The sequence below is a fragment of the Plectropomus leopardus genome, chromosome 18, assembly GCF_008729295.1.
Source record: "Plectropomus leopardus isolate mb chromosome 18, YSFRI_Pleo_2.0, whole genome shotgun sequence".
NCBI lineage: Eukaryota > Metazoa > Chordata > Actinopteri > Perciformes > Serranidae > Plectropomus > Plectropomus leopardus.
The window spans coordinates 17,671,548-17,690,136 of record NC_056480.1 but is presented as its reverse complement, the minus strand read 5'-3'; the positions used below and the strand labels follow the sequence as shown (position 1 = coordinate 17,690,136).

Sequence of the window (18,589 nt, the reverse complement as noted above, 5' to 3'; positions counted from 1 at the left end):
GACGGTGTTGCTGTAAATGTTGCCGTAGAGAAACCGCCCCATGGCAAACAAGTGTTCCGCATCTCAAGAGTTGAAGCTTAAACTGTAGTGGCGGTATTGGGTTTTTTTTTATACATTTTCGAAACACGAAAACCTCACTGGTTATCTTTATATTTTTTGTATGTTTCATGATGATTTAAATGACGTTGATAAGCAAACGGCAAAGTGCTTTAAGTATTTGAAGCCTGGAAAGACATTAGTTTTCTTGTGCTGCATTCAGACACCTTTCACATGCATTTAAACCTCTAAACATGAGCAAATTGGTTTCTTTTTCCCTTTGAACACATGGCTTATAAGGTATTGAGCAACCTGGTGAGAGATGTAGCCTACAAAACACAAAAAACGAGAGAGAGAGAGAGAGAGAGAACAACATAATAAATAAAAAGGATAGATTAAATGACATTTAATTATTATCAATAATATTATTAACTATTTTATCTTTATATTCATTTCTTATTATGCTTTTTGTTGTTTTCCCCTACCTTTAAAAAAATCTATCTACTTTTTTGTTCTTTACGTTTCTTTCTTTCTTTCTTTTTTCTTTTCTTAATTCCAGGTAACTTTCGTTCTACTCGTCAATTAAAAGTTCCTCACATGATTTTGAGAGGAAGGGTTAACTCACTAACGTGCACTGTCGAGGGATGTCCACTAGATGGCGTACGCCAATCAAAATTTAGAGAGGATACTCCAATTTAAAAATGATTATATTGCCTTAGTGGTTGTTTACTTCTTGCCCGACACTATTTCACTTACCATGTAGTTTATCTTGGTCTTATTTAAGAACATAATAACACACAATTTCAAATGTAATTCCCAGGGGAAATGACCTATCACAGTATTTTAAATTTTAAACTTTAGTATGCTTAAATTCAGTCAGGGAAATAAAGTGAGAAAGGGTTGTTATTTATTTGTCTGAATAGATTTTTTTTTCTCTCCCCTATGGCAAACGAAAGGTCAGACCGAAACAGGGCTAGTGGGGAATTAGTGCCTTGTTTGAGGAGATTTGGACGGATGTTTGAAGATTTGTTCACTGGTCTTGTGGCTGACCATTGGGCCCAACTATAGACTGTAAATAAAGAGTCTATGGTCCCAGCATTAATAAAGGTAACCTGCTGCATCTGTCTAGTTTAAATAAATGGCACTCAACGCAACTCATGCATTAACTGAACAATACACAAATGGGAAATGGCAATATGCTTAGTTGTACCTACCAGGTTATGTGTTTTTTAAGGATCTAGCAATAAAATAAATCACCAATTATGGACTGTTTGTCATTTATGAGCGGTAAGGGGTTGGTGCAAAATGGGGAATATAACTCTGAAATATGGTGAAGGGAGCATCATGCATTTTCCCACAGTTACTCAAGGAGGCTCAAAGAAAAACATTTGCAGCTCTGGGGAGGGTCATAATGTAGAGAAAAAGTCGCACCACAGCCAGCCCTCTACTCTGATAATGTACCACCCCTTACCAAAATTAAATTTTCTTTTTTTTCTCTCTGAGAAGAAAAAGATACAATTACCACATATAAACCAAATAGCTGATGACGTTTTTCATTATTTTGAAATTGCTCCATCAACAATCAAGATGCCACAGTATGCACACGTTGCCGTGTCGGACTATATTATCCCCTTGCCAAGTGTGACTGAGGGTGACTGGTCGCAGCTGAGCAAGCTGCCAGCCAGACAGCACGCTTGTTTAAAAAAAAAAAAATGCCCTCGGGCCTTTTGGATTTCAAAGGTTGAGGAGGCGACAGTTTTGTCACAAGGAGTTTCCAGGCGCCCACTTGACAAGATCAGGAGGAAAATGTGATGGCATCTGTGAACCCTTGAGACGATATGATAAATGACAATGTAGCAAAGACAAACAGGGATAGAGCCATATAATATGAGGAAGTGAGAAGGGATGGAGGAGGGGGGGCAGGGTCTTTTTTGGCTTCCCTCTGGCTGCTGACTTGTGGTGTATGTGCGTGTCAAAGACAAAACAGACGCACTGTCACCAACACTTGGGGAGAAAATAGATTGTGTTCATCTTGCTATTGTTGTCCCTCCTCACTCAGTCAGAGGGAGACAGGATTTAGACAGACTTGGCAGGGTGAGACAACCTCACGGAGGAGGATGCCCATGCATCTATGGCTCTCATCTCAGGAGTGGCAGCTAGGCGATAGCTGGGATGTAGCCAAACAGCTGCGTCTGTGAAAAAACATCTCTATTATCTTTGTACTGCTTTGACTATGCATTCATCATCCCCTCGTGGTGAAATCTCTGAACCTGCTTACACAATGCAGGATTAGTTTGAGCAAATGTAATAGGTCAGTGCCGGAGGGAGGAGGTTTGTTAAGAGAAAAACTGTCCTATTTTCCAGTACCTGGACAAAAGAGCATACAGATATGTCTTTATGTGAGATGTTTTGTGAACGTGTCTTTTTACTCGGGTACAAGTGAACTGTTTTTCTTCTGCAGAGATGACAGGGTCATTTGGGGAAAGCGCTCTGATTTAGCCCATGGACAGTCTCTGCATCAGCTATTCCCCTCATTATATGATGCTCAGTGGACTGACAATTAGGTTCCTGCTGTTCATCACAGGAAGGTTAAATTCACAATATATCAATATTGATGACATGGTAGTGTATGGATTCAAGATCAGTAATTAGTTATGAGTAGTATTTCAATTAAATGTATTAAAAATCCGTATTTAAATGATTTTGAATAAGGCTGAGCAAAGTACTCGGGTGAAATGTGTATCTGGTACAGATAATGTAGTTTTAACGAGTTATCGTGTGTAAAATGTGTCAATATCTGTCTTGTGACGAGGGAAAATCCTCATTTTGAAAGCTGTGTTCGATCTCTGACTCTTCAGATCAAAAATGATGTTAAGGTCAATCCGAGTATTCTGTAAAAAGTTTTCTGATAAATACTCAATATAGCAACATTCAATACACTTATATTAATTTCAGGCTTAAAATTACAACCTCTGGTTAGGTCTCAATCATTTGCGTAGTTTGTCAAACACATTACCTTTTTTTCTACTTTTTTTTATCGCTGCCATTTCTAAGTATAGATAAGGATACAGATAATGGACCTTTTTCACAGCAGACATTTTGACTTGTTATAGTAGGAAAAGCACGGGTGAAACCGATAACATTAACGATGGCTTCGTTCCATAAAATTTTCAAGCAAGCTATTACAGTGAGTGTCTGTCTATATGTGTCGGCCCTGCAATAGTCTGGCGACCTGTCCAGGGTGTACCTCGCCTTCCGCCCAATGACAGCTGGGATTGGCTCCAGCCCCCCCGCGACCCTTACGAGGACAAGCGGTTACAGAAAATGATTGACTGACTATTACAGTGAGCCTGCATGGACAATACTAAGGCCTCCTCCAAGCCTGCTCTAAGTGTAATGCAGCTATCATTATTGTAATTAAACACACCTGTGCTCTTCCTGCAATGACATGTCAAAATGACTGCTGTGCAAAATGTCTGTTTCGTTGATTATTGACAACGGTGTACTCTTTCGTCCCTTTTTTTTTTCAATTTGTGTTTTGCTGGGAAAAAATGCAACAAAATACTTAAAGATCTTGCATTTGTGCATTTTAAATACTTAAAATACATAATTTATATGTCATATTATTCTAAAAAGAGACACTTTTTCAAATACCAGGTTTATGCGGAAACAAACTGTGCAACAATTAGCCTTATCACAGTCTTTGGCGAAATATAATTGAATCTTGTGACATGCATCATCATGTCTGACAACATGCTCATTGAGAGCTATCAAATTTTGTGTTCCAGCAGATTCTTCTGTATGTACCCCCGTTCCAGTGTTCAGGGGTACATACAGGAGAATCTGTTTTTCCTTAGATTGTTGTTGGTAGGCTATCAGGGGGAAGGGGAGGGGATGCTCTTCTTTCTCTGCCCCTATTTTGTGATTGAATGTATCAGTTGTAATACGGTGTACCTCAACCTTGTCTGGCAGTTATTTGTCACAAACGTCATGTTAATTTGAATATATAGCACGTCTTCATCTTTATAGGAGAGTGAAAGGAAGCACCGTTTTTGTAGTTCAGAAAGTGTGATATAAGTCAAAAATATTTCCAATAATTTTTTATTAAGATCCTGACCCCCAAGCTGGCAAGCCCTCTCCTCTGTAATGCATTCAAGAGGATGTCCATCTCACTGCGTGCTTCAAGTATTTTTGAAAGCAAATAATTAAATGTTTTACAGTGTAGGTGATAACTTTAATGTTTTATTCATTTCATTTTATTGCACCATATGTTGCCACCAAGTGCTCAATAACTCACTGTGCCTGAGGAGCTCTGAAACCTGGAGAGTAATTTAGGGAATAACTATAATGAACTTTATACTTAATTAAGGGGCTGAGGGACAATAGAGAGACCCTCTGTTTTTCTTTTAATACTAAGATATTCCTGGGGAATTTAAAGTGTCTTTCTCATTTAATGCCATAGCACTGTGGTTTAGGCAGGTGAAGACAGTGAATAGCGATGCTAGGATTATATTCTTACACTTTAACATCTCAGGTAACAACCGTGTTTTGCAACTGCGTACTTTCTTTTTTTTTCTTTTTCTCTGAGCTATGGCAAAAGGTGACATGTAGAAAGAACTGGATGTATCTTGGGGAATGCTTGGTATTGCATGCAAAGAATGATGAGTGATCCAAAATAATGAACCTCAAAATAAAATAAGACAGTTAAACATTTGTGGATTATGTTTCCTAACACACACGTATAAGATTATCTTTCGTTCTGCTTGAATATAATCTCAGGCTTGGGGATTTATCTCCTGTACGGTGAATCAAATCACATTCAAATCTGCTCTTAATTGTCGATTTTCTCATCAAGCCATACCTTCAAAAAACTCCTTGTGAAACTAAACCTTGAATTTTAAAGAGCAGTCATCATCCTTTAAAAACACTGACATTCTCCTGTTTTACATTTTCATATAAATTCAGACCATTTCCATCAGTAGGATGAACATACACCAGCACTGACAATATATGTGTTGTATATGTTGTTTATACTGCATATTGTAGATTTTGTTTGTGGGATGCATGGACACATTTAATCTTTTGGGAGTTTTTAACTGTGGAAGTATTAATTGTAACTCTTAAATGTATTTATTTGTTTCATTTTTTATTTATTTCTTTTTTATTTATAATATCATTATGATACTTTGGCAGTATTATGTTCCACTTATGCCAATATAGTGTACTGAAGTGAGTTGAAATTGAGTGACCACTTAATAAGTTTGCATGCCTACACACAATGTGTGGAAACCTGCAGCTCATGCATAGTGTTTCCATTTATGTATTACATTTCTACACATTCCATTGTGTTTACATTATGCTTCTATTTTAACCTGCAGAGCACTGACAAATGAGTCAGCCTTCAGACAAAGAAGCGCTGGATGGAAACTGAATGATAATGAGTATATCCAAGGTGTCCGTGATTATGTAACAACAGAAACAGAGAAACAACAGAAAAGCCAAGATTACTAGAATGGTTGTCTGCTGTGGTGCTTAGCCACTGCCTTGTTTGTTTACGTGCACAATTAAATTAGCCCTGTCCCTGAGGATGCCTATTTAGCAGGAGAAGAGCAGTAAAATGACAGACAGATGACCCCCTTCTTATTAGCACTGCTGCTTTGCTTATTTTATTTAAACATACTAAAATGTTTGTAATTCTGTGGTGCGTGTTATCTGCACTGGAAGCAGTATAATTCCTCCTGACCAGAGTCCATATTAATATAAACACCTGTAAGCCAGCCAGGATTAAAGTCATCTCACATTTAAAACAACTCTTGAAGCTTTAAACTGTAAAACTATTCAGGGTCAGCCAGTAAAAACAGTGTGCAGCCAACCAAATTTCAACCAGGGCACCTCACCTCAGTTTGACCTCCTCTGTTTCACAGAGGCCTCCTGGGTCACTGTATCACTGTAAGTGGGGGAGTTCAGCTTTAGGTCTCTGTGAAAGCTCCACTCGCCTGAAGTCCAAGTCTTCAGAGTGATGCTTCTTTTAAACTAGTTTATGTGACCTGCGTGCTCAGGGTTGTGGCCTCCCTGGAGGCAAATGTTAATGTGCAAATTGTGGTGTGAAATCTACAGACAAAACATGGGTTGTTAAAACTTCAAGTACAAAAACATTATCTCGTATAAAGCATGTGTGAAGAGGGCCATAATCAAGAACAGTATTTATGCATTTACAAGGTGTACTTGCAGTGGCGCATCTTCCTATAGGCAACAGAAGCCTTTTTAAACAAAGATCACGCTAGAGGGCCTCTACAAAGTCCCTTCTTTATGCTGTTTGCATTTTAGTACAGAACCCAAAAAATGGCATCAATATTCCACCCCAGTGTGTGAGTTAGATGACATGCTGGCATCGCTGAACCAAAAAAGGGGTGACAGGCATGACACAACAGCGTCAGCCTCAAGTGTGACACATAACATACCAGTCAGCAGCACTTTACAAATAATGGCCAAACAATGGCATAACATGGCAATAACTATCATTCACCTTCTATATGGCAGCTGAAGGAGTTTCCAAATTCAAAGTTGTGTACATTTATGGACTCTGCCCTTCTTGTTTGAGATAGCTGCTAACTGATACAGGCTGCTTTTTAAATCTCCCAAGACTTGGACAGGCAGTGTTAAAGGGGTGCCAAGGGAAGCATGCCCAGGGTGCCAAATGTACTAGCTCCGCCAATGCACTACTGAAGGTAGAACTTTTCTTGCATTTTAAAATGCAAGGGAGCTAGTCCTTGAACATTCCTCTACAATCCTCTCTTTGAATTCCAAATTTCAATCTACTTATCCAACAGGGAAATATGACTGAGTGCACTCATTTTACATCTTGCAGTGTGCAAAATCACTATCTCTTTAGGCTCAGCAGTTCCTGTCCCAAGAGCTGTACAGCCAGAAGGAATGATCCAGAGAGAGAGAGAGAGAGAGAGAGAGAGAGAGAGAGAGAGAGAGACAGAGAGAGCGAGAGAGAGAGAGAGAGAGAGAGAGGGGAGAAGTCAGCACTTCTAAAGAATGGCAGAGAGAGAAAGACAGTAGCAGCTGTTAACAACACAATCACACTATGCATAAGCATCTTTTATTTAATGAGTAATACCCTTGGACTGTGCAGATGAGTATACACAAAAGACACTTCCTGCTTATATTGGCTTTCAGGCAAATTGTCAAAATGCAATGTGCCTAAAAGAGATTAGAGGCAGAGGAGCAAATATTGAATATTCCAGCACAAATGAGAATCTGTTTAGCCTGTTTACAAGCCTGTTTCACAGCTCGTATTGCACTGACAAACTCAATGAGAATATACACTCGACTGTGTTTGTTTTAGCATATGTATTTGGAGTAAACGCATATAGATGATAACTAAACTATCTCCACTGAAACATTACAGGATGTATCATATTTCTTATCTTATTGTGCCTCTTGAACTTATCTGCTGTGACTAGAATCACTTAAGACAGCACAAGTTGATACAGCAAAATGCAAGCAGCCCGAGTGGAGCTTGTTATCGTCTTATCGCTTGGACAAGAGCCTCACAGCAGATTAACAAAAAACATACAGATATTATCTAGTTAGTAGTAGAGTCATTCATCAAAGTGGAACACAGCCTTGTCTGCACAGCCAAACTGCTCACATGCCTTCATAATGATCCCGTGTGTGTGTGTGTGTGTGTGTGTGTGTAGTGAAACCTATGTAAACAGGGAGGGTTAAACTAAAGCATAGCTCTGGGGTTTTAAATAAATACTGGTTGGGCCTGAGAACAGCAGACAGCCTTAACACACACACACACACACACACGTACACACACACACACACACACACACACACACACACACACACACACACACACACACGGTCATTGTCTCTTGTGCTGACACAGAGTGCGAGCCAGCCACCATAGTTGATGATGAAGCAGGCAGCAAAAGCCCTTACTAACAGTGCCACAGTGCTTATAAGCCATATCTGCTCTCAGCCATCTGGTGTGTTTGTAATATGAAGTGTTACTCACCACTTGTCATCCAGTGGCTGCACTTGTAAAGTTAGAAATAGCTACTGGAGCCACTTGAGTATACAGAGAATTTGGCAATACTTTGGTCAGGCTGTGATCCAGGCGGTAATAAAGTATTTTGAGTCCTATTATGGATACGAGTTACTGCATTACAAAGTAAGATGGAGATCGATTTGTTATGAAGATAAAACTTTTTCTCCTGATTTTGGAGTGTGATAGCAACATTTAAACAACCTGTAATCCAGACAATTTACACACGATAATAATAGTTACTGTTTAAGTGGAACCTTCAGGCCTTGTGCTAGATCGTCTCATCCTCACACCAAAATCATTCCATCTTGAAATAACATCCGTATGAGTCATTGTAGCCTCCAAGTAAGTTTGTTTAAAATAAAAATGTCACCCTGCCATTCCTCTCAGGAACAACCAGCAAAAATAAACCTGTGTGCAAGTCTTTATCGCTCATCAAAAGACCCACAGCTCTGTTGTATTGCAGGTGTTTCAGTTTATCCCGTTTGTCATTCTTTTTAACTTTCTTTTGTGATCCACATTGTGAAAGTAGTTTGGGGAAATTGGGAGATGTGGGGGTGTGTTGACTGTTTGTTATGGATGAATGAGGAGTGGGGCATTTATGTCCCTGTGTACCTTATACATCGCATCCTTCTGCTTATATACGGTATGAAAAAGTGAAACAATTCGTACACATATCTATGTGTACCAGTCAACCTCAAACACACACTCTAATTGAAGTTATGTTTTTTTTATAGATGGGATAAAGCTAAGCTTTTGCAAACAGGATTTTAGCCCTTGCCCATGGATGGATTACTGAACGAGTATACTGGGCACCAGGCCAGGGGCCCAAAGTGTCAGGGGCTCCCCTGGCCTTCAATTCCAAACTGTCTCTCAAATTAACACAACTACAGAGAAATACAAAATGACTACAAAAAGACACAATATGGGGGCACCCCCTGTACAAGAGGCTATGTCCTTGCCGTAGTGTCCGTGAGTTCGATTCCACTGTTGGCCCTTTGCTGCATTCCATTCCCTTTCTCTTTCCCTCCTCGTGCTATAGTAGTCCTATCTAATAAAGGCCAAAAAAGCCCCAAAATAATCTTTAAAAGAAAAAGATACAAAATGACCACAAAAAGACACAAAATTACCAAAGAGATACCACCACAACAACCAAAAACAAACAAACAAAAACCACATGTACCTAAAAATGACAACTTGACTACAAAGAGAGGCAAAACAACAGCAAAAGAGAGAGCAAAACCACCACAGTCTTGTTGCTATGTCGGAGAGGGGATGGGGCCATCTGTATCTCTGTGCCCAGGGGCCTATTAACTCATTTTACACCAATGCACTTGTGTCTGTTAAAAAAAATATGGGGAGGATAATTCTCTTTAAGTCTGACCAGAAAAAAATCCAGTGAGATCTGTGTAGTTCTATTTGTTTAAGAAAACAGCAGATACTCCATTTGTTTACTGATTTCAACCCAAACCAGAGCTGTATAAAATCATAAATAAACATGTTGGAATCACTTCAGTCTTTACACCTAAAGGCCCCCCTTCTCAGTTTTGGACCCTAGGTAACCTACAACACCTCAGTGGATAAGAGCATGAGAAAGAATGCTTTCTCCAAACACACAAAAGGTAAAATTTTCAACTTTTTTTTAGGTAAGCCCTGCACTCCAGTCAGTGCAGCTGTCCCATGTGGCTCAGTGCAGCCAGGTTTGATTGGCATATCTGGTGTGTATTTGGAGAGGATGATAAGGGATTCTCGGGCTCTGGGGGATAATGTGGGATTCTTTGTCTCAGGGATCAAACCATAGCTGTGCTGCAAGGGAAGCATCTCCTCCTCTGTGGAGGGCATCGGATGCAAAGTCCTCCTCTGAAAATTTGCACAGATGGATGGATGGGTGGATTATGAATTTTTTAATCCAAAACTCCTATATAACATCAAATCTTCCCTTTTTGTATGCCATGCCCAAATAGAAATGCATGAGTGATGTTTCACATGCTGAAGTTGAGTAATTTGAGACATCAGGTAAAATAGGACAGATGCGGTTTTACATATTTGGCTCTTTAAATAGTAGCAGCCAATCACCAAACATGTTATTACATTGTTATTACGAATGTGCTTGATGTTGGTGATAAGAGTATTGAAGCTAAAACTATGAGCGTATAACAGCAAAAATGCTTTTAAGATGTTACATTATATTAATAGGTTGAGTTTTAATTAAAATATTTTCACAATACACTTTACTTTTAATGAGAAAGGGTTTTGAATGAGTACTGCACTCAGGTAAAATGGTTCAAAATACTTAAAGTAAAATGGGACATTTTTCTTTCTTTTCTTTTCTATGTTCGTAGGCTACAATACCATAGATACAGGACGCATGCTATTGTGTGCCAACCTGTCACATTACAGACATGTTTAGTATTTTTGTAACTGAAAAAAAATATTAAAGATGATGCAGTGAGTTCATGACAGCCACAATAGTCAAGAATTACCCATAACTGTTACACAAATATAAGCGCACAAGCATGTCGATTGCAGACAATACCAAGGAAACAGAGAGCAAAAGAACAGAGAAAGAATGGCAGAAAAGTTGGACAGTCTTTTTTAATGAATAGCCACAGGTTACACCGATGATTTAATTAATAAAAAACTGAGTTTATAAATGGATTTAACTAGGCCAGTTTAAAAAACAAACACAATTGTCCCATTTTACCTTACTAGCTGTCCCATTTAGCCTACCCGAACAAGTAATGGGAGTGAGGTTGGGGTTCTGGATGTGTCTGAAGGTCAAAAGTTTCTAAATTGTTTTATGCTTATCATCATATTGTCTTTATAGAAATATAGCAGAGATCTAAAACTCCTGAAAGTCACACTAAGGGTAGGCTAGTATTTGAAAGCTGAGTTAGTTTTCTTGGTAATCTATTGAAAAGTGCCCCATTTAGCTTACCTGACTTCCCCCTGCTTTTATCCAAATTTGTTTGATCTGATGACAGTGCTTTGCTTTGTAGGCTATTACATAACCGCTGAGGGAACATGCGGATTAAAAATCAAGGCTAACACTGTGATTATCAGTGGAATTGATGAGCTGCACTTTGCAAAGCCTTGAGCTGCACAAGAGCAGCCAGCAGTGAGACCCTAAAGGTGTGTGTGCGTGCTGTGGTGCGTGTGTGTGGTTGCCCACAGTGGTGTGCTGCAGTCCGCTCCCCGCCGTTGTTGAGTAAACTACATGGACATTAGCGGGCGCAGCAGCACAACCACCGAGCCAGAGTGGATTAAAACAGCGTGCGTGCGCGGAAAGCCACACGATAACCGACCGTGTAACCAATTCGGAAATCCCGACGTGCAATTGCAAGTCCGTTACACCAGTTTGCAGCTGCGAAACAGCAAAGGAAAGGCTGTTAGTTAACTCAGTTGGTGCCGTGCATTGTGTGTCAGGCAGGGAGAGCTCGGCGGGAATGGCTTCATCTCCGTGCGGCAACAGTAACTTTGATTCCGGTCTGGAAATCAAAACTCGCTCGGTGGAGCAGACGCTTATTCCTCTAGTATCGCAGGTGAGTACCTTTATATACGTTTAAACAAAGGCTTTGTATTCTTATTTTTGAGCACATTGGACTTTAAAAGCGAGTTTGGCTTCACAACAGCAGCCGTGTTCGCACACATGAAGCTAACTTTGATTCACGAGTTTACCTGTACGCATGTTTCCCTCTCGCGCTGTGTTTTAAGACTGCCCCACGCGCTGTTGCATTTACTGTAAGTTATGACATTGTACTAACACTCAGCCCAACAGCTACAATGGTTATAACCTTCTACTAAGTCGACTTGTTACAAGTTACACGCCGCAAAGTCTTAAGAATTTGAAACTTTCAGCATTTAAGTTAAGACATTAGGCTGTAGTTACAGGTTTTGTTGTTGTCAGGCAGACGTTTGTAGGCTATAGGCTATAATTACATAACAAGGCTACTGTACTATAAATGGACAATGGGAGCAATTAAACCAATGATCAGCCATCCAAAAAACAATTAAATCATTGTGATATTAATCCCTTATTTTTGCTCAAGACTGCCAGAAACTCCCCTGGAAGTCTCCTGAGAAAATCTTGTTCTATAGGACTTAAAAGTTTTCCCAGCAGTTGTTTCTGCCCTTTGCCAGTCCTGAGTTGCACTGTGACTCCCACTTCTCTAATTGGGCCACTTTGAGGCACGTGTTTTGTTTTTCAATAAACAGAAGAAGAAGAAGAAAGAGGCACTTAAAGCCACTGCACTCCCTTAGCAACTCTCCTTTTGCACACTCGAAACTGTAGCCCCAGCCTTAAAGGCATGGAGTTTAGGTCAATGAGTTAATTAATCATTTTATTGTAGTGCAGAAAAGTAGGCGACAAACTCAAAGACTGTGTTATAATCATTTGTTAAGCAGTAATGTCATTCTAGGGCTGTTTAATTCCATTTTAGGAACAACAGCAGATGATTCATTTTGTTTTCCATTGCAGTTTCCTGGGAGTTGCATCTTCTGAATAAGGGAGTGACCACCAGTCTTATAAATGCTAATATCCTCTTGTTGTGCGGGAGGTTAAAGAGAGAGAGACCTGTAAATGTTCTGTTGTTTTCATTGAGAGACAGTGGAAGAAAGGCGCCTCACGGGTGGGTTAACAGAGTGTGGACAATAACACGATGGAGGGTCACTGACACTGTCCTTCCCCCTGCGAATGCTGAAAGCCTGCTTCCTCCCTTTCAATGCACTAGCTCATTTAAAATATATATGGCCATCCTGCACTGGATGGATGTGGGTTAGTTATGAGAAAAGGACATCTGTTTGGGGATGGGCTCTCTGTGCGGCCTGTTCAGTTTGATTTTCAGTCATAAGTACATTAAAAAGAAAGTTTAGGAGTTGCGCACTATGAGAAATCAAGGGTAAATTCACTTAATGTCATATCTGTGATGCAAACAGCAGTTACTGTAAGAATATTTATAGTAAGCACTGCTGTAATATTTTGCTAAATCATTCAGTAAATCTGCTGTACTCTGCGTTATCTTAATAATATTTACACTGCAGCAAACTTATGGTGCACTCCTGCCCACTGAGGAACACTGGCTGAGCTCCAGTCTTTAAGGATGTGCTGTATACTGTAACGGCATTATAACAGTCCACTGTTGAATAGTCAGCCTCAAGGACAATCTTTCCTAACTTTTTTTTTTTCCTCGGTGTGAGGCATGTCCCCATAGCAACAGAGCTCTGCAATGCTGAAAGAAACCACATTTCCAAGGACCGTTATCTCCATATATAATGTTTTGTTTTTGTTGTGATGTCATCTGATGGCTGGTTACTCAGTCGGTGCTGATCGATTCATTGGTTTCACCTGCTGTGAGGGCTTTTCATCCAATGTGGTCCTATGCACACAAATTGGTCAATTACAGCGAATGTGCACAAAAACGTGTCTCTAGAGCTGAAACGATTAATCAATTGACAGATACAGCAACAGTGCTTGATTATTGATTTATTCAAGTGTTTGGTGGTTACAGCCTCTCAAATTGAGAGGCTGTTTGTCGGACAGACAAAAAAAATATTTAAAGGGAAATTTAGCTGATTTTTAAGCAGCTTTGTGTCATCACAATGATGGCAGAATTTGGCTTCATCCCCTTCCACCAGCACCCAGACCTCCCCAGTTATTTCCTGGACGACTTCGGTGATGTGTTGTACATCACCGGGCAGAGTATTTCGAAAGAATGAGCAAGAAGCTGCGGATGCTGGCGGCACGGGGAAAAGTCAATCACTATTTTCATAGTTAATGTAATCTTGATTTTTTTTGATGATGTTGCTGTCTTCAGGGAGTGTCTCTGTCCCTTGAACAGAATATTCTCCGGTGTTTGTTGCTTCGGTGCAGCTTGTGTCGTAGTCGCCTGTTTGAACTGCATACCCTTGAGTGTTAATCTCTGACATACTCACATCATTTGCACGTCCTCCCATCTTTTGCTCAGATTACCCTGTTTGAGATCAGATCAGGACATCCCTAGAAAATAATCATTAGTTGCAGCCCTGCGTGTTTCATAGTAACTTTATTTCCCCAGTAACTCACTTGGAATTTCCATAATAATGTGCATGAGTTGCAGGATTGTTGGTATAATGTCCACAAATAGGTGTGACAGCCTACTATCTAACAGGAATTAGAGTTAAACAGGAAAATGAAAGGGAAGGGTTCAGCTCTATCACTTGCTGCGTCAGGGCGTTTGAGGCAACCTGAGAATCAAAATGCCAAAAGAAATCTGTCCAACTTGTGTACGCCAGTGGTCATTAGAAAGACTGATGTTTAACACAGCTGTGGTACTCTGATTACGGCCTTAATGTGAGTGAGATAACTCAGTTAAGGGGTTTACGTGACGGTCCTGAGAATGAGTATTGCCTTGTTTGGGTTATAATTGAATCATTAGGCTATAGCCACTGCAAGCGCACTGACTGTGTGGGCTGTTTTGTGTTTTCTTTTAAAGGAGCTTTGTGTGTTTGCGTGTGCATGCTCGTGTGCTGTAGGGGTCATTAGATAACTATCAAGGAGGAAATGAAAAAGCAGTGTCAGTGAGAAAAGCCGGTGTTTTATAAGGTATCCTGTTGTGCACTATCCCCCTTTTTTAATTTTATTATGTATCTTCTCTCCTCTCATGACGTTGATATCCTCAGGCCTCTGTTATCAGCTTCACTCCCACCAGGGTGTAATTATAGGCCTGGGAGTCTCCCGGCCTTGCACTACGTACGTACACGTGTACACACACACACACACACACACACACACACACACACACACACACACACACACACACACACACACACACACACACACACTCCAGATAAGAACATGCACACAGTCCCACCCACCTCATCTGTTTTCAAGCTTGCATGTTCACCTGTCTTATTGAGTCCTGCTTGATGCATTTATCTTTTTTTAATGGCGGGTCTAAACATTGACTCCATTCCTAGCGTTAGTGCAACTAGGAGTTTTTGCAATTTAAATTAAGTCTGTTTTCGTAATGTGGCCACCTGGATGTTTTCTATCTGCATCACCATATCAATTTGACCATTCACTTCACCCCTTTCAAAACAGAAGGGGCTCTTACTGAATTTAACAGAAGCACTCTCCTCTGCTTCTCTAATGTGCTTTACTTCACCTTCCCTTCTACAGCCATCTCCATACCAATAGACTTGCATTGTCAGGGGCACAGTGAGGGTAATGAATTGCTCTGGTGGTGGTCAAAACTGTAACGGGCATCTTGCAGAGAGAAGGGAAACCATGCGAATGCGTCTGCTCTTGTGTGTGTCCTACCTGTGATGTGCTCTGTAGCCAGCTGGAAGGCAATTAGCGATAATCTGGCGGCAGTTTACTTGAGATGTGATTCCTGTTTTAAAGTGGTGATTAGTGAAATAACAGTTCTGTTCCTGTGTTTTTATAATTGAGGTGTGTTCCTAGTAAAAACACAGCAGTCCTGTCTGGGCGCGGACATGGTGGTCGTCGGGCTGACAAGGTGTAAAAGGGTGTTGTTTTGAGGTAAAGACGTGTGGGAACGGATAAAGGCAAGGGAGTAATATCTGAGACTTTGATCAGATCAGTGAACATTAAAACACTTGTGACAATCTGGCCTTGTGATTACATAGCTATCATTTTTTGCAGGGGCTAAGCCAGAAGTTTCTTAAAAGATTTTCAACTATAATTGGGCATTGAAAATCTGTTCTCTGTCCAAAATTGTTAGCGTCAACTTTGTCATGCTTTCAGGGGTTCTGTTGTTGCTTGCAGTTTTGCTGTCTGATGTGCCAAAAGAACTGTGGGTAAAGAAGCTTTTTAATGTTTATTTTGCTCACAAACTGTATTTAAATAGCATATTTACGACCCAAACAAAAGCTCAGTGGCAAGTTTGGAGATGTGATTTGCTTAGAGCATTAGCATTTTGCCACATAAATTCTGCATTTAACAAAACGCTGACCAAAAAGCACTCCATAAAACGTACTCCTCACTTAACAGCTCTGCAAGCACGACCATCACTCAAATTTTCGTCCGTCTTTCTGGAAAAATTGGAAACGCAGTTTTATTGAGGCACGAGGCACTATTTCCCTCTTAATGTTCCTGGTCCTGTGGAGGGCTGACATGACAAACGTCCAGGTAGTGAAGTTGTTTTTTATACCCAGACAGAGAGGCATTACTGATGCCACGAGCCCTAACAGATCTGCTTCCTCCAGCCGTATGATGATAATGAAGATAAATGAGTCCCTGGCATGAAGGTGAAACCACATGAGGATTACAGTGTGCCACAAGCATGCGTGTGTGTGCAAACACACTCACAGACCAAAATACTCTAGCCTCCTGGGAATAGGACAAAATAAGCCTTTATTGTGTGTATTTGTGTGACTGTGTGAGAAGGGTGGGGGATTCCAGTGTGGTTCGTGCGTCTTTGTATCTGCATACTTTGGTATGTGTGATTGTTTGCTCATAGACGACTGAAACTAAATGAATCTGTAGTGCCTGAGACTGAGGTTTGTGTTTTTGTGTGCTGTGTGTTGCCACCATGACCATGTCACCTTCAACTCTCTGAGGCCTCAACCGAAACAAACAGTGTGCGTGAAAGCACATTTTCAGCACAGGTCAGACCGTCACCACACGACCTGTTTTCCTTACTTGCCATAATTAGTGGAACTTTTTAAAGAATGGCCAAATAAAACTTATATTGAGACTGTAGGAAAAAGTGGCCCACAGCAATTTTCTTTGTTAATACGTGACACAGATCTTTTTTTTTTTCATAACACTGTGAACAGCACAAATCAGATGTAATTTAAACTTTTCAATTATGATTTGACACACTAAAAATATTACTCGCTATATTTCTTTGCTACTGCACTTGCAGATCTCACATAAACCTGGTAATGTTTGTCAGGCAGGGGACAAGGACCATTTCAGAGCAGCATCATTGTCGAGTATCAAGCCAATGTTAGTGAAATACAGATGACATTATTAAAAGTAACAGCCAGCTCACTAATGGTGTAAACTATACTGACACAAAGATGACAATAGCCAGCATGAACCACCATTTTCTGAACAGCAAACTTAACTGCAAAGTAAAAGCTGCTCAGTCCTGATTTAGGCATGATATGAAAGTGGGCATCGCTACAATACTTATATCTGAAGTATTTATTTAATTTGGGAAACCGCACAATCTCTAACAAGCATAACCAAAACTTGGCCGGAGGACTCAAAAGGGACTAGAAAATGTGTCTGTTGCTATGCATTACTAATGTTCAGCCTAATTGCTGGAGTAGTAAACTTTCATTACATATTCGATTCTACTGTGTGTAGAAGTGACTGATTGGTTTCCAGTTATTAGTCAGACTCCATTTCTTCTATGGAAACAGGAGACAACTGTTGAAAAACGCTTGTTATTTTGAGAGCTAATTGCCCCTCAACATGAATACATTATATATTTTATGGCGTTGGTAACAGTTGTATAATGGCAGTATTGCACTCAAAGGTGTGCTTTAACGCCATTTGTGGCACTTCAGTCATGCTTACAGACCTTGGAGCAAGTGTCTTTCTTAGTCCTGACCGCACCACTTTCATGTCAGCACACCCTTGGGTGTAATATTGCATGACTGAGCACTCATGCATGCGTTGTAAACGTAGCCTTACATTCATTCATTTATTAGCCTATACAGTATATATCTTGCCTCTTTGAGTTTGAGATTGGCAGAGCGTGTAGTTAAGTGTTTTGTTTCAGCTGATCCCTTCTGGTTCAAACATCAAATATATGAGTCGCAGTGAGCCTGACTCACATTATTGTTGTGTAAATGAGGATCTGAGGCAGGTTGTTGCTCAGTGGTAGGTAGTATACACAGGCAGTCAACAACCCTGTGTCATCAAATTGAAATGAGATGTAATTCCACTCCACTCTCCCTGTTTTTTATTAAAGTGGTTGCATTAGTCAGCTAACACTATCAGTATAGAGAATTCAGACTCTCTTTTGGTGAGGAAACTCACTCCCCAAACCTCCCATCCTCACTCTCCATCATATTCCATTTATTTGTATCTCCCTGACACACAGATGCAAACAAATGGCTTGGATGACCAGTCTTTTCCCCTCGCCCTCCCCCTTTCGCTCTTCTCACTATTGCTATCAGGGGAGTCATTACAGATCGCTGTTCTCTTTAAGTGCCGATAAAAGGGTCTGTCTCGCATGTCGATCCGTTGACCTCTCCTTGGCTAATATACTTCCACATGAGAAAGTTGTGTATCTTAGTGTGTGCATGCATGTATGTGTATGTGTGTGTGTGTGTGCGTGTGTGTGTGTGAATGATTGCATGTGTGCGCCTGAAACCTCCAAATAACCCAGCCTAAAGGGATCAGTCACCTAGAGAGAGCAGCAGAGTTAATTTAATGGTGAAAAAAGCTATCTCACCCTCTGCCATTTAAGTTATCTAAAGGCTTTAGCTAATAGTGATAACCGCTTTTAATTGTCTCAGTGAAAGCTGCTG

The 18,589-nt window shown here is 40.3% G+C and overlaps 1 protein-coding gene across 1 annotated transcript in view; it reads left to right on the top strand.

The window, feature by feature from the left end:
* Positions 1-11,336: 11,336 nt before the first annotated feature.
* ctnnal1 (catenin (cadherin-associated protein), alpha-like 1) overlaps positions 11,337-18,589 on the top strand; it is a 71,906-nt gene continuing 64,653 nt past the window's right edge. The window contains exon 1 of the mRNA XM_042505913.1: positions 11,337-11,643. Within this exon, the coding sequence (XP_042361847.1) occupies positions 11,548-11,643 (96 nt within the window). The 5' untranslated portion in view covers positions 11,337-11,547. The remainder of the gene's footprint in view (positions 11,644-18,589) is intronic.